Genomic DNA, 15,467 nt, shown 5'->3' on the forward strand with positions numbered 1-15,467 from the left:
TTGAGGATTTTGTCTTATGTTGTTTTGAAAATAATGAGTATTATTTTCTTGAGTCACAAATTGTAAGGCTTGATCTAAATTCAAAGGTCTCATGCATCGAATAGTTGTCCCTAAGGGTTCTTTTAGGCCAGAGAGAAAAGTTTTTAAAGCTAGTTCATTATATAACTGGTTTTTGGTATTTTTTCCTTCAATGCTGTTTTCGTTTATATCAATATGAGAGCATAAAAGATTTAAAATATGCAGTACTCTATCGTAAAATTGACTAGGTTGTTCATTATTGTTTTGTCTCAACATGACGAGATCCCTATTAAGACATGTTTCGTCTCGTTGGTCCGCAAAGTTACGCCTTAAAGTATCTTTCAAATCGTTGTTTCAATCCCAAGTTGTAACATTTTAAATATTTATGATAACTTTTGTTTTCCAATTAAGCTATTTAACAAAAAGATATTTTGAAAATCAGCTGGGTTTGATGCCCTATAAAAATTAGTTATAAGACTTTCACAAGTTGATAGATAGCGATGTAAATCGTTAAGATTTCCATCAAATGTCGGAACACAATTAAGATATTCCGGTTTGAATTGACTCATTTTATATATTTTAAAATGGATCATCGATCCAATTTAAAATTACTTTCAATAGAATTAAATAATTTCTTCGATTATATCATCAAGCTCTGACATTAAAACAAGTTTCCAATTCAAATTGCACTTACATTAATATTCCTAGGCCTATTGTTCTGGTCATATCCGGTCCTATAAGGATAATCCTTCCAGAGGCAATGTAGTCCTACTCGAAGCAGCAATCCTTGCGAAATCCTTCCTATGTAGTGGCAGTTTCCCAGCAATCCAAAAAGCACTTAACGATTAACCACTTTCCAGATCACAGTTTATACAGCTCACAATGTTCTTAAAAGTCCGATGTACCGTCGAACTTAGCGAACCGTAGATTCGAATCCGTGATTTTAAAAGACTTCTACGATAGAACGACTTTACACGAATACTACCAACTGCGCCAGTTAACTATTCGAATATGCCAAACTCCTTTTTAAAAAATACAATATTTATTTCGTACAAACTTAGCGTAGCTACAATTTCAACTGTCTAACTAAAAATTACAAATGGTGGATATTTATATGAGTAAAAAAGCAAGTTAAGCCTAAGCAATGATCAGCATTCTCCATAAAGGACTGTGACATAACTCATGTGATAAATCAAAATGTTTATAATTTCGTGTAGAATCCAAAAATGTAATCACGTACAGGATGTTCCAGTTAAAATAAAAAAGGTGGTATTGACCACGGCTTGTATCCAAAATTTTTGTTAAAAAAAATGAGCAACTAAAAATATTAATCGACGTGTGCAAGCGTTTTTTCGAACACGCCCTTATTTATTTTTTATTGAATTTGTTCCATATTTTTGTCAGTCACTGTATAAGTAGAATTATAACATAGGATACAAAATTTTATTATGCCCTAAAAAAAAATACAAATTTTGTTAAAAAATACAAAGTTGACATATTGACACGTTATTTTCCATTTTCTCGAAACCCCATTCTTGTGACTTATATCCTTTAACAAACAAGCGATTCAATTGAGCTTACTTAATGATGATGAACATGCAAAGCGAAAAGAGTGACTATGAAAAAGTTATCATGTATTTTGCTATATGACTTGAAATAAGGTTAGGATTTTTTTTATAATATTCAACATTTTTTGAAATATATTTTTTAAGTTGCAAACGGCATTTTAATAAGCATCAAATTATGCAACTTTGCCCTGCTTTAAATTTTCGACATTCTCATCTCATACGGTTTTCAAGACCTTATGCAATGACGACCCTGTATATTGGAAAATCTTTGCATGTTTAGCACATAGTAAAAATTTTAATAATTTCCAGTATTACCACATAAAGGTTATAAATACTAAACAAAATTTACTTACATTTTTAGATTTCTCTACCAGTAAAACCTGCGAATATACCGTATTGGTATCAGTATTAACAGGAATAAATTTGATCTGTTGACCAGCAACTACACTATGCAGCCAGGTCAAGCCAAGGCCATTAATATTAACACCAGAGATTTTAACTGGAAGTTCTCCTGACTTAAAAAATGGCAATGATACTATTGGTTGATGGTCCACCAGAAGGATCCCTCCATTTGGATCAATTCTTTTCACGTCCCCAATCAGCTCACGGCGCTCTTTTATGAAATGATTGGGAATATCAGACGGTCTTCTGAATTTAGTAAACTAAAAAACATATTTAAGAAACGATAATGGTAGTAGTTTAAGTATATGTCTCATGTTTCTTTTAATATTATAGAAAAATAATACTACTTACAGGGCGCACTTTCCTTACAGCAATTGTTAGACCAATGAGTGCAACTGAATAGCATCCAATCTAAAACAATGTTATAAATTTATCATTTATATATCATTCAGTTTTAATTTAGTGTAACCACATAAGTGAGCTCACAGAAATTAAAATTTAGTGAAATGAAAATTTAATTTGTGGATAAGAAGTGACAATGTAGCAAGTAGGTTACATACAGGATGTTCATTTGAAAACTTCCCACTACGGATTTATCGAAAAGCACTGTTTAAAAAAAACGCCGAAATCCGTCAAAAGGTTTGTCAAGATACGTCAAAAGGGGGACAACTTAAAACTTATACTAAAACTTATCCAGAGAACTATCTAGAGGTTGATGGCGAAGGAAACCAGAACCAAGCAAGAGGATGAATCAACTGGGCTTCTCGCAATCCCCTATATAAAAGGTACATCCGAGAAAATCCGACGAATTCCTAAGAAGTTTAATCTAAAAACCGCCACCAGCAGACACCAAAAACTGCATCTACCAGATCCCTTGTAAGTATGGGGACTTATATGTTGGCGAAACCAAAAGACCTTTGGCAGTTAGGACCGAGGAACATCGCAAATGGACGACCACTGGAGAAGTAGCCAGATCAGGCATTGCTGAACATGCTTGGACAAACGGCCATAACATTCACTGGTCTGAAACAAAAATTCTAAGGAAGGAATCACACTGGCAAAAAAGGAAATTTCTAGAAGCTGCCTACATATCGCAAAACCAGAGCGTCTTCAGCCAACCCAGTGTGGATGTTCCCAACATATGGAGATCTCTTCTAGCAGAAGCTCTATTCACGCATCATCAGAATTCACGCCCCATCAATATGCTGCATATATAAGCCTGCAGAATAGGAAATTGCTTTAGTTTACACTTGATAACGGTAGGAGATACTTACCGACTGAAACGTCGTGTTCTACGAAAACAAAGACAATTTCAGTCCGACTACCTGTTTGTGTATGATTTAATTTAGACATGTTTTGTATAGTAAATTGTAATGTATTTATGTATGTGGTCTTAGTATTTATTTATGTAGTGCTTCGATTTTTATTATTTTTACAAAAAATTGAGAGCACCGAGTATATTTTTTCACTTTTCAAAGGCTTTCAATGCAATAAATCATAATATTCTTTTAGAAAAACTCGCCAACTATGGAATTCGTGGTTTGGCCTATGAATGGAAGAGTAATTTAGCTGGCAGTGAAAATAACTTGCAGCAATGGTATTACTTTTTCAGACTGGACATCTATAAGGGTAGGAGTACCACAAGGTAGTGTGTTTATAAATGATATATCATTGACTGCAAACAGAAATTATATAACACTTTTTGCTGATGATACCTCTGCTATTGTAAGTGGTCATGATTATGGATCACTGTATGCACAAGCAAATTGGTGTATGAGGGATATAGCTGAATGGTGTAATAAAAATGGTATTTCTCTTAATAGCATAAACACCAATGTTTTAGTTTTTACACCAATTAGAATTGTGCAGGATTTTAGCCTACTTCTTGAGGATAAACAAACAAGAATTACAATTGATTAGCACTTATCTTGGAACAACCACATTCAAAGTGTATGCTCTAAATTGATTGGTAGAAATTTTGCCATATTACAACTTAGGCAATATGTTGATAAGGAAACAATATTTTGATTTAATCTGTTCATAATTTGTTTAATCCACTCAATATTAACATATGGATTATTCGCTTGAAGAAACTCCAGTAATATTGGTACAGTTATTATATGCCAAAAAAGAATTCTAAGTACAATATTTTCTGTCTTTTACAGAAACTTGGTGTAATATTTTTAACTCTGAAAGAATTATAACAGCTGTAAATCTCTATATAGTACACTGTGCGTACTATGTTTAAAAAAATTTGGATCAACTTGAAAAGTGTGGTGGTATAAATAAATATGCAACAAGAACATCAAACAACCACCAGCCAGGTTAACACAAGTTCAAGAAGGACCTGGTATAAGACCTGTTTTAAGCATTTGCCCTCCAACTTAAAGGATATCTACCCAAAATATCACATTTTTTAAGAGTGTACTGAAATTTATTTTATTCTCTTGGTGAGTTTTTTGATTGTACTGTTTTATAATTATGTTAGTATACTTGCTTTTTTGCTAACCATTACTTTGAAATTACTTTACTCATATTAACAATTCCAATACATATATTTTTATGTATATGGAATAAACAAACAAATAAATACCTGTCCTTAATAAACAAGTATTTATGACCTAATATTAAAACTAAAGCTCCTCAAAAGAAAGTCTTTTTCATACTAGATTGTGTCAACAAAGACAAAGGAAACAAAAATTGTTATCTGTAGATTAGAACACATTTAAATAAGTGACATGAGAACATGTTAATTAATTTTACCCTTTATCTTGTCCTAGCCAGTTGCTCCCATTTGTATTTGTATTTGCACTTCCCAAAATTAACCAAACCATAAACATTTTCTGTATTTCATTTTTGATCTTTATGTAAGAACTAACAACAGAAAAAAACATTAAATCTTTAATAATTACGTTTATGTCTAGGTATGAACATTACAAAATACATACTTAAGCCCTTGAAACTTTATAATATGCTATAAACTTAGTTTTAATATACATGCTATTCTATTATTATTTATATAAATATTTTATTATTATTATTTATAGAAAAGACTGTGCCAAACAAATAAGGTAAGTTCGGGTATGATCGGACAAGGGGCAAGTCCGAACGCAGCCTCCAAAAGTCATATTGTTGTGGCAACAGCGCGGGAATCATTCTCCGCGTGAAACAAACAATAGCACCAGTGCTCGACAAGACAACGTTTTGTTTTAAGGTGTTTCGTGTAAACTACATACAGTTTTATGTTTTTTTGGTTTATTTTGTGTATTCGAACTTACCCCCTTCGCCAAACTTTGCTTCAAAAGGTAAGTTATTAACATTATATAGGTAATCTCTGTTGTGAATGGTCTATCTTTATAAACTGTTTGGATTAGTAAATCATAACCTCAATTAGGAGTGTTTTTATGAGTTGGTTCGATCTTTCCCCGTGTAGAAGTAAGGGGCAAGTTCGAATAACCTTTTCCGATCTTGCCCCAATACATCTACAGCATTGATTTTTTATTACAGGTCTGACGATGGTTCGAAAATATGTAAGAAAATCCGACAGGGGGAAAAAGTACGCCAAGGAGGACCTAGCGAGAGCCATTAATGAATTAGAAGGGGATTAATAACCCTCCACGGTGCATAAAAAAAAAATCAAATCCCAAAATCAACACTGCATGATCATTCTAAAGGAACCCATGGGTTAGAAAGCCAAACACTGGGAAGGGACTTGGCAATTTCCTTAGAACATGAAAGGATTTTGGCAAACGGTCTTAAAACACTTGAGAAATAGGGGTTTGGTCTCTCAAGAAAGGAAGTTTGGTTTATTGTAGCTGTGTACGTAACAAAAAATAACATTAAGACTTCTTTTAAAAATAATATGCCAGGTGCCGACTGGTTTATTAATTTTAAACAACGACATAAACTTTCGATTAAAAAGCCCCAGGCGGTGGAATATTCGAGAAAGAAAATGACCGATCCTTTTATCATCAACCAGTATTTTAGCCTATTAGAGACAGCTTTAAATGACTTAAAATTAAACGATCTTCCACATAAAGCTCTTCGTATACCTTTCGACCGCTCTTCATATAGTCGAGAAGCAGCTCTACCATTACATCGAATAAATACATTAAAAGAATATCGGCGTATTTAGCAAAAGTGTAATCTTCCATTACTTAACCGTAATAAAAAGGGAATTAATATCACATAAAAAATACTGACAGGGACAAATTTAAAAAATACTGATAGTGGCAATGAATTAGCATTATTATTATTATTAAAATAATTCATTCAGGTGCTGTATCTTAGTTTGGTTTTAGTCAATTTCCACAAAAACGGTGATATTTACCGACTTTTACTAAGAGCACCTTTTTTATGTAAAAAGCATAGGAACATCATAATCTAATGCCCAAACGGGCAGAAATTAAAGTCTTAAAGAAATGGGCCTAAATTTACCAAATACCCCACTGATTCTGAAGCCCCTTGTAAATATTTTTTTATTTAGTAGGTTCAAGAGAATAAACGTACTAGCAATAATTTACCTCCCAAAATTGGTTGCGGTAGCTAAAGTAGTTCCGGAGCTATTAAAAAAAAACTAGTTTTTAAAGGTTATTTTTAAAGAGCTCTAGCTCCCTGAGGAAGCTTTTCCGGACCCATGTTTATATGAACTTTTGTTTTTCTTTTGACGTTTTCCTTGACTTGCTGTATTTAGGTCATTTAAAACATCTTGGGACCAAGAATTAGTTACTTGGCAAAAACAGAATCAAGGCGTTAAATTGCCAAAGAAAATATTTTCCGAAAAAGTGCGGAAAATATGGAATAACATAAGCCCAATTGTGGATTTAAGAAAAGAGGAATATATCCTTTTAATCCGACAGTTATTCCAAAAGAAAAATACCATCCTGAAGCATTAAAAAAGTTTGAAAATATAAAGGAAGCCGGTGTAGGAGTAACTGACAAAGCGAATGGTAATAATGACATTCTGGGCAGGGATATATTAGATGCAGGGCCAAGCAGTGCTTCACCTAAAATCACGACTGACGGGAAAATATCTGAGGGACAGTCTGGACCAACAAATGTTTCTTTTGAAGACCTCCTACTTGCAACCATGAAACAGAATCCCATAAATGCTAAAATCAGAAAAAAAAGACATGTTGCAACTGGTGCTGAAGTTATCACGCATAGAGATGTAGATCAGATGTTAGAATGCAGCACGAAGTGCCCAACACAAAGAACTAAGAAGCCTAGAAACCAAAAGTGTGGAAGCTCAGAAAGCACTAGCAGCGAAAGTAGTATAGAACCATTGTACGAAGAGTCTGATAACGATTTAGATTTCCTTGACGAAGAACAGAGAGATGAATTGGAAAACTTTAAATTAAATGCTTGGATATTAGTCAAATACTGTAGCAAGAAGAGTGTAAAATATTATGCGGGAAAAATCGTAGAAATAAACAAAGTTCAGCGCGAATGTGTTGTGAAGATTTAAAGAACTCAAAAAATTTGTTTGGCCTAAAACTGACGATATTGACACTATAATCTATGAAAACATAGAAATGTTCTTACCGGACCCTCTACAAAATGAGGAAAATCATTTCGAATTTAACGTAGATTTTAGCAGATTAAATATTACTTAACATTTTAACTTTGTATTTTTTCTAAAAATAAAGATTGCTACTGTATTCTAGTTTTATAGGGCTGTTTTTATTTAAATACGGGGTAAGATCGAACACATACAAAAATTATATGACTATAAATGTACGGTTTAAATAGGAAGAAATTTGCCAGGGACTTGTTCGGGATTCAATGAATGGGGCAAGTTCGAACTACTATATTTTTTTTATTTCATTTTTTTATAATTTTTCCTATTAACAAATATTAAGTTCCACCCAGCAAACTCTTTGCTTACATATTAAAGTTGAAACCTGTAGATTGTGACTTATTTTTAAAATCATTTTACGATACTATGATCAGGTAAATTTTAACTAATCTATATTCCGTGCGATCTTGCCCCAACTTACCTATTATTCTTGTATATTATATCTGCTTCAATTACATATAAATTTAGTTGTAAATGATTAGATTGTATTTTTTCATTGATAAACAAGTGGTTTAGACAGGTTTTTGAAACAGGTCTCATGACCGAGTTAATATATGATTTAAATCCTAATGAGTTTATCATAGAAGTATAATTAGCATCATATTATTATTGTCTTGACATTTTAGCTTTTTACATTTTTTTAATGGGGTTGGAAATACCACTTAACACACCATTAACCTAATGTTTAAAAACTTACATGAACTCCTTTGATATCTCTTTCCAGCAAGTTGCAAAACTTGTTGAACATTTGACCCATTTGGTCCATGGATCTTTCAACCATATTATAGTTTCTTATTTATTCCAGAGCCAATGAGAATTTCAAAATGTAAAACTAAAATAAGATCAGAAATTATTAATAAAATTCACAAGCATCCAAAAATAAAAATGATTAAATAATGTTTTGTTTTCTCTAGATCAACAGTGAGTGGATAGTGCATATTATTTTGAATTTTAACTGCTGTTTAGGAATCGTGGTACTTCTTACCTTGGTGTACTTTATAAATTTTATTTACTTTTTAAATAAACTAAGCATTAGTCGTAGCTTGCAGCAGTTACAGTGACTTGTTCCACTGCAACATTAATTTTAAAGTATTTATTGTTATATTATTTTTGTGGGTATTTTTGTCTTAACCTTGAACTTTTTTGGCAGTTCTATCATGTGTGAGAGGTTGCCAATTGCCAGCAACCATATATTAGTCCGCGCTCGACGTAATTATTTTATTTTTTTTAGATTTATTTATTTAATCCAAGAAGACTAGAGGTAAGGAGACTGATCTGAATGCTAAACGAGTGTACGAAAAAATCACTGTTACTAGATGCCATAAAGAGAATAATCGCATACCCTGATTAAAATTATCGTACATTATCGTACTGAACGTCGATATTTATACCTTCGAAAGTTTAATTAATTACTTTGAAGTCGAAAGTTTAAGGGGAAAAAAATTCTGAAAATATTCTTAAATGTATTTATTACAAAATTTTAATTAAAATATGGTTAACATTCATCAAAAATGATGTCATCGTCTTCAGATTCTGCGTTAGTTTCTTTCGCTTTTGTCGCAGCTTTATTCTGATAAAGTGTGGCTGACGTCATACATTTTTTCACTATGATTAAATCTGAAACAGTTTTGTTCTAGATGAAGTTTCTGGGAAGATAACATATGACCATTTAACGTATCCGTTATTATTCTATTTCTTGCCGTAGTTTTTATTAAATTCACCTTTGAAAACTGCCTTTCACAACTGGCACTTGAATGCGGTAGTGACAGCACATTTAGTGCAAACTTCGCCAAATCGGGAAATATGAATTCTCCACTAAAGTCTTTTACCTGACTTAGTTTATAAAAAACTCATCAATTTCCGTGGATTCTGGTAGATCTTCGTAAATTTGTAATTTTCTCCACTGGTCATCAATTTTTTGTAGTTGATGTGTGTTTTGAAGTTCACAAATTTGAGGTAAAGATTTCATCAGCGGTAAAAGTCTGGTCTCATTGCCCTTTTTGATACTATCTAAAGTTAAGATGGGCAACTTACTTAGCACAGGATCTTCGAAATTATACCGTTTTTTTATTTCTAGACAAGCAGTAATTAAAAAATTACGACAGCGTTGAAGAAAATCAATTTTAGCAGGTTCCTCTAAAGAATCTATATTCTGAAGAACCCCAATACCCAAATACATATTTGTTATTCGAAGGAAATATGCATCATCAGTTGGGTCAATTTTACCAATGTCTGTTTTATTGATATAGTTGTGTTCCATAAAAGCTGATAAAAAATCTTTGTCACACAAAACCATCTTACTGTGTAAATTTAAAATTACCACTTTTTCACTCTGAAAATATTTGTTAAGGTCGACAAATTTAGGTAGAACCCAATATTTATTTCCTCGCTGGATATAAGACGATGTTCCAGGTAATTGAAAAGCAATTTTAAAGGTTTCCACTATTCTAGGATCCGCTTAACCACCTGCAGTAATGACAACCAACGAATTTGGGCTGGTCTAAGTATCTTGTGTGATTCAGTATTACAAAAGTGCTGAAATTCTCTGAACATTGCCTGTCGCTTAGCGCTGTTTTTAAAAAAACCGTAAATATTTCTGGCCAAGTCTTCACACATTCGGGGTAAATTTTTACATGCTTCACTTGCGCATAAATGCAAAGAATGGCATACACATTTCTGAATCATTAATCCCGGGATATCGTTAGCTAATTTGCTTGCCACGGAGTTTTTACTACCAAACATGGTATTACAGCCGTCCGATGCAAAACCAATCATATTTTTAAGAGGAATACCATTTTGCGATAGGAGTGTTATTATTTTCTCATATAGCCTCTCGCTATTAGCACCTTGATCCGCTTTCTCAGGTTCATCCCCAGAGAAAATTTGCAAAAGTTTCCAGAAAAGAGTATCAACTTTACAGATTTTAGGATGGAAAAATCTTACGCATATACATTAAGTTTTAACTGATGAAATGTCAGTAGATTCATCAATAATCAGACTGAATTTGGAGCCTTTTAAATAAGAGATTATTTCTTGTTCGGCACAGGCACCAATAACATTTTTAGAAACTTGAGTCGCTTTAAATCTTCCTAGTGACATTCTCTGGGCAATTCTCGAGTCAGGAAAACAACTTTTAATTAGATTTGTTAAATGATCAGCTGAATTAAAAGAGATATTGTGCTCTGTCAAAAATCCTGTTATTTTAATTTCGGCCACTTTGCTCTGAGTTTGCAAGGAACTCTCAGGTTTATTAAACAAAGAGGTTATTGTCATCTTTGGAAAAGCTTTTACGTTCTGAACATGCTTTGATGATTTAGCATGATTTTTAATAACGGTTAGTTCTGCAGTAAGCTCTAAATTACAAGGACGACACCTAGCTTTTTCATCTGAAAGTGCAATTTAAATATATGAGATAAAGGGAAAAAACTTAATTATTGATAACAATTTACCATTACTTTTAATAAGCCAACCTTTAAACCTCGAGTCTTCCCACTCCACGTGGTATTTTTGTTTTCGGTGCTTAAACTTTTGGGAACATTCGCCGCGTTTCAACTTTTTATATTCAGGAGTTGAACTCCTACTTTCACGTTCAGATTCGCAATCAGACATGGTTACTTCTTATTTTTTTTTAGTCTAGTTTTTACACTAGTTTTAGATAAAATCCACGACAAACACAAAATCAACACCGCCCATAATTATCACAATCACGTGTGAAAGATGCAGGTAAACTGTAAATAATTTACGACGAAAAATAAGAACGGGGAATCCCCGATACGCGATTCGATATACTCTAGTTGTGTACGGCGCCGCGCCGCCCATAGCCGTTCATATATTTCCTAATATGTGCCATCCATTAGATAGGCAACCACAAACACTTATTAATGCACAGAACACTTATAAATTCCTACTTAATACTATAGTATGTTAGTGACTAAATAAAATATTATTGGTAACAAAATATTACTATTGTATGAAGTAGGATATTGTAGTAGGGTTTAATTTTTTTTTTTTTAATTAAAAAAAAAATAAAATTTAGTCAAAATTATCGTGCAAAGTGGTATTATTGCATAAGTACTATCGTACATCGTACAAGCATTGGTTTTATCGTACGAAATCGATAATTATCGTACATCTAGCAACACTGGAAAAAATGAACGAAAACTAGTTTCAGAAAGGTGCCACATTGGCGCTGTTGGTCAAAAGTGCACCTCACTCTAATTAGCTGAACCCGCTTTGATAATGTTATTATTATACAGTGTATGTCACCCAAATGGAATAAATTAGCTAATAAATAGATGGGAGCGTGTTGGAAAAAACGCTCGAACAGGTCGATTGGTTTTTATAGTTGCGCATTTTTTTTCATAAAAACTTTTTATACAGGGCGTATCAGATAACGGTGGTCAATACCAACTTGCTTAGTTTAAACATAACACTCTGTATGTTAATTGATTTTTAGATTCCTCAGATCATTTTAGACATATTTTGTATACAATGTCCTATACCTATCTTTGACTGTTTTGGAAATATTAAGTAAAATTCAAAAAATAACATTTAGAAAAGAAAATTATTGATTTTTCAAGATTCTCTACAACTCACTTAATACTTCTTGCCCATTTAGGTCTTGGTAATGATAAAGCAAGCAAAAACTATTTCAGCATTCCTTTTTATTGATATGCGAATAAAAAAAACTAAAAATTGTTGTTTACTTTGGTTTAAAATGCCAGACTTAATGTTGACTCATGTTGCATGATAGAACTAGTCGTCAGGCGCTATAGTCGTTTGAATTTCATTAACTACAAGCCAGAAAAATGGTTCATTTAAAAGTAATGCACAAAATAACAATTCTACAGATGATTGGCCATGGAGATAATACACGGAAGCAAATCGAAGTAGCTCACTTATTTCACGAAAAATTTCCAAATTTGCCGCCTTTAACCCAAGGGACAATTAGTAAAATAGAAAAGCAATTCCGCGAGCTGGGCCATGTTAGGCAGGTAACAAAAACAGCTGCCAATGCAATAAGTGAGAATACCAAATTGGCTGTTATCCTTGAGTTTGAGGAACACCCACATACATCTACTCGGAAAGCAGCCCCAGTACTTGATATTAGCTATTCATTAGTTATTAGAATATTAGAAGAAAACAAAATGCATCTCTATAAAATTATACCCACCCAGGAGCTCACGGAGGATGATTTTGACAGGAGAATGTATTTTTGTGAACAAATGATGGCAATGTTAGACAGCAATGTGATCCAATTAGAACATGTTATGTTTTCTGATGAGTGCACCTTTACTCTTCACGGTCATGCCAATCGTCAAAATTGCCCCTACTGGTCCAGGGAAAATCCTCGCTGGACGATAAAAGACAATTCTCAATACCCTAAAAAGGTTAACGTGTGGACAGGAATTATTGAAGATCAGATCATAGGTCCCTTTTTTATTGAGGGCAATTTGAACGGCGATAATTATTTAGAATTGCTTTAAAATAATGTAGTGCCAACGTTGGCCAACTTGTATCCTGATCCAGGAAATCCACAAGTTCGAGCGAATATGATATGGGTTCAACAAGATAGAGTATATAGTATACATATAGAGTAATAACCCGGGGAGGGCCGGGGTACAATAGCCCTCCGGTATGTTCTGCCTGTCGTAAAAGGCGACTAAAAGAGCAACCTTTTTGGCGGTAGATGTTGTCCACTTGCATCGCCCGGTTCAATACCACCACATAGGACTTAGGCGGCGTGAAGTGGTTCCATGAAACTCACGTTTCGCCGCCATGTCGATGTGTCCGGTTTCCAAAGGGGAAATGGAGCATAAAAATAAATGCATGATGGCGCCCTCACGACCAAAACTTTCCGGAGCTGGTCGGGGGGGTCCATCAGGCGGATTTAAAAGCCTAAAAATCAATTTCTGCAACATCAGAGGCCTAAACACCAATATTAATGCAGTACATCAATACCTGCAATCAAATAAGCCTCACATTCTGGCATTGGCAGAAACAAAGGAGAAACCTTCAACAACAAATGTTTACCTCATTTATCCTGGATACGATCTACACACCCGATTTCGACTAAACTTTGGATTGGCAGTATTTGTCAAGAGCGATTTGAGTTGCCAGCGGGAGGAAACGCTTGAACCAGCGGACTTCGGCGTCATGTGGTTCAAAATAATAGCCAGTGGTGCCACGAAATTTATCTTCTGTATCTACCGACCACCAAGCGACACCCAATATAGGCGGCTCTTTTTGAACCTGGTTGATTGCATTAACCCACTGCAAATTGACTATCCAAGCGCAGAAATCATCGTCATGGGTGATTTTAACGTTCACAATATCAACTGGCTGCGCTTCTGCAACAAGAACGACGAGAAGCTGAGCTATTTGCCACCATATGCGGGCTTACGCAGCTTGTGGAGGAACCTACCAGAATCCCCGATCGAGACGGCGAGTTCGCGAGTCTCCTAGATCTGGTCTTGGCTTCAGACCCTGACTCGTACACTGTATCAGTACAGGCCCCCCTAGGAACATCGGACCACAAATTGATAACAGTTTCTTGCCAGTTGGATGTTCAAACGCAGGATCCTCCGGTGCCGCGAAAGGTATGGCACTATAAATCAGCAGAGTGGAACCATCTTCGGGAATTTTATCGCTCATTCCCTTGGAAAGAAGTCTGCTTTAGAACCAATAACATCTCAGATTGTGCAAACCAAGTTACAGAGACCATCTTGGCAGGAATGGAAGCTTATATCCCTTTTCCTACTAAATGCGGATCAAACAACAAGCAATGGTTCAACCTGAATTGCAAAAAGGCAGTAAACACTAAAAACGCAGCATATCGCAAATGGCGTCAACATCCTTCCACCGAAAATCGGAGGAACTTTTTAACCTTCAGAAATAGCTGCAAGCGAATTATTGATGAATGCAAAGAGAGTCACAACAACAGGTTCAAAAACAAACTGCTAAACTGCCCAAATAGAACAAGATCTTTCTGGTCGGTATCGAAAGCCCTTAGTCAAGGATTTGCTAAGTCGGCCTTGGCACCCCTAACAGCAGATGATGGTTCTATCGCGGTAACAGCAAGGGAAAAAGCCAACTTACTGGGTAAACTCTTCGCGTCCAATTCTACTCTGCACTCGCAAGGCAAAACACCGCCATATTTGCCAAGAGTGAATTCATCGATGGGAGAAATTTCGTTTCCCCAACGAATTATAAATAAAATTCTTAAAAGCGTAGACACCAACAAAGCTTCTGGACCCGATGGAATTCCAGCCCTAATACTAAAACGTTGTGCAGACGAATTGACTCCTCCCTTATGTAGACTGTTCACGATATCGTATAAGCAGGGCCAATTTCCAACAAGCTGAAAAACTGCTCGAGTGCAAGCTGTACCCAAAAAGGGTAAGAAGACGATGCCCTCCAACTACCGCCCGATTGCACTAGTTCCAGTAATATCGAAGATTATGGAGAAAGCAGTCAACCAACCACTGTTAAGATATCTGGAATCATCTGGACTAATCAGCGATCATCAATACGGCTTCTGAAAGCTTAGATCCACCGGCGATCTTCTGGCTTACGTCACACACTTGTGGACGGAGGCCATGGAGAAGCACGGCGAGTCCCGCTCAGTCGCTCTTGACATTTCAAAGGCATTTGACAGAGTGTGGCATGAAGGACTACTAACCAAGCTCTCCTCAATCGGCATACAAAACTCATTATGGAATTGGATTAAAAGTTTTCTTGAACAACGAACAATCCAAGTAGCCGTCGATGGACACCTCTCCGACAAATTTAACATTAACGCTGAAGTCCCTCAAGGATGCATTCTATCCCCCACCCTTTTCTTGATATATATCAACGATTTGCTAGGAACCACTGTCAATCCAATCTACAGCTTTGCGGAC

The 15,467-nt window shown here is 34.9% G+C and overlaps 1 protein-coding gene across 1 annotated transcript in view; it reads right to left on the reverse strand.

Annotated features, from left to right (window-relative positions):
- LOC126744880 (uncharacterized) overlaps nucleotides 1-8,718 on the reverse strand; it is a 29,105-nt gene extending 20,387 nt beyond the window's left edge. The window contains exons 1-4 of the mRNA XM_050452453.1: nucleotides 8,552-8,718; nucleotides 8,264-8,398; nucleotides 2,340-2,399; nucleotides 1,940-2,248 (exon numbers count right to left, since the gene is read on the reverse strand). Of these exons, the coding sequence (XP_050308410.1) occupies nucleotides 1,940-2,248; nucleotides 2,340-2,399; nucleotides 8,264-8,347 (453 nt within the window). The 5' untranslated portion in view covers nucleotides 8,348-8,398; nucleotides 8,552-8,718. The remainder of the gene's footprint in view (nucleotides 1-1,939; nucleotides 2,249-2,339; nucleotides 2,400-8,263; nucleotides 8,399-8,551) is intronic.
- Between the last annotated feature and the right edge of the window lie 6,749 nt (nucleotides 8,719-15,467).

The sequence above is a fragment of the Anthonomus grandis genome, chromosome 15 (genome assembly GCF_022605725.1).
Source record: "Anthonomus grandis grandis chromosome 15, icAntGran1.3, whole genome shotgun sequence".
Lineage (NCBI taxonomy): Eukaryota > Metazoa > Arthropoda > Insecta > Coleoptera > Curculionidae > Anthonomus > Anthonomus grandis.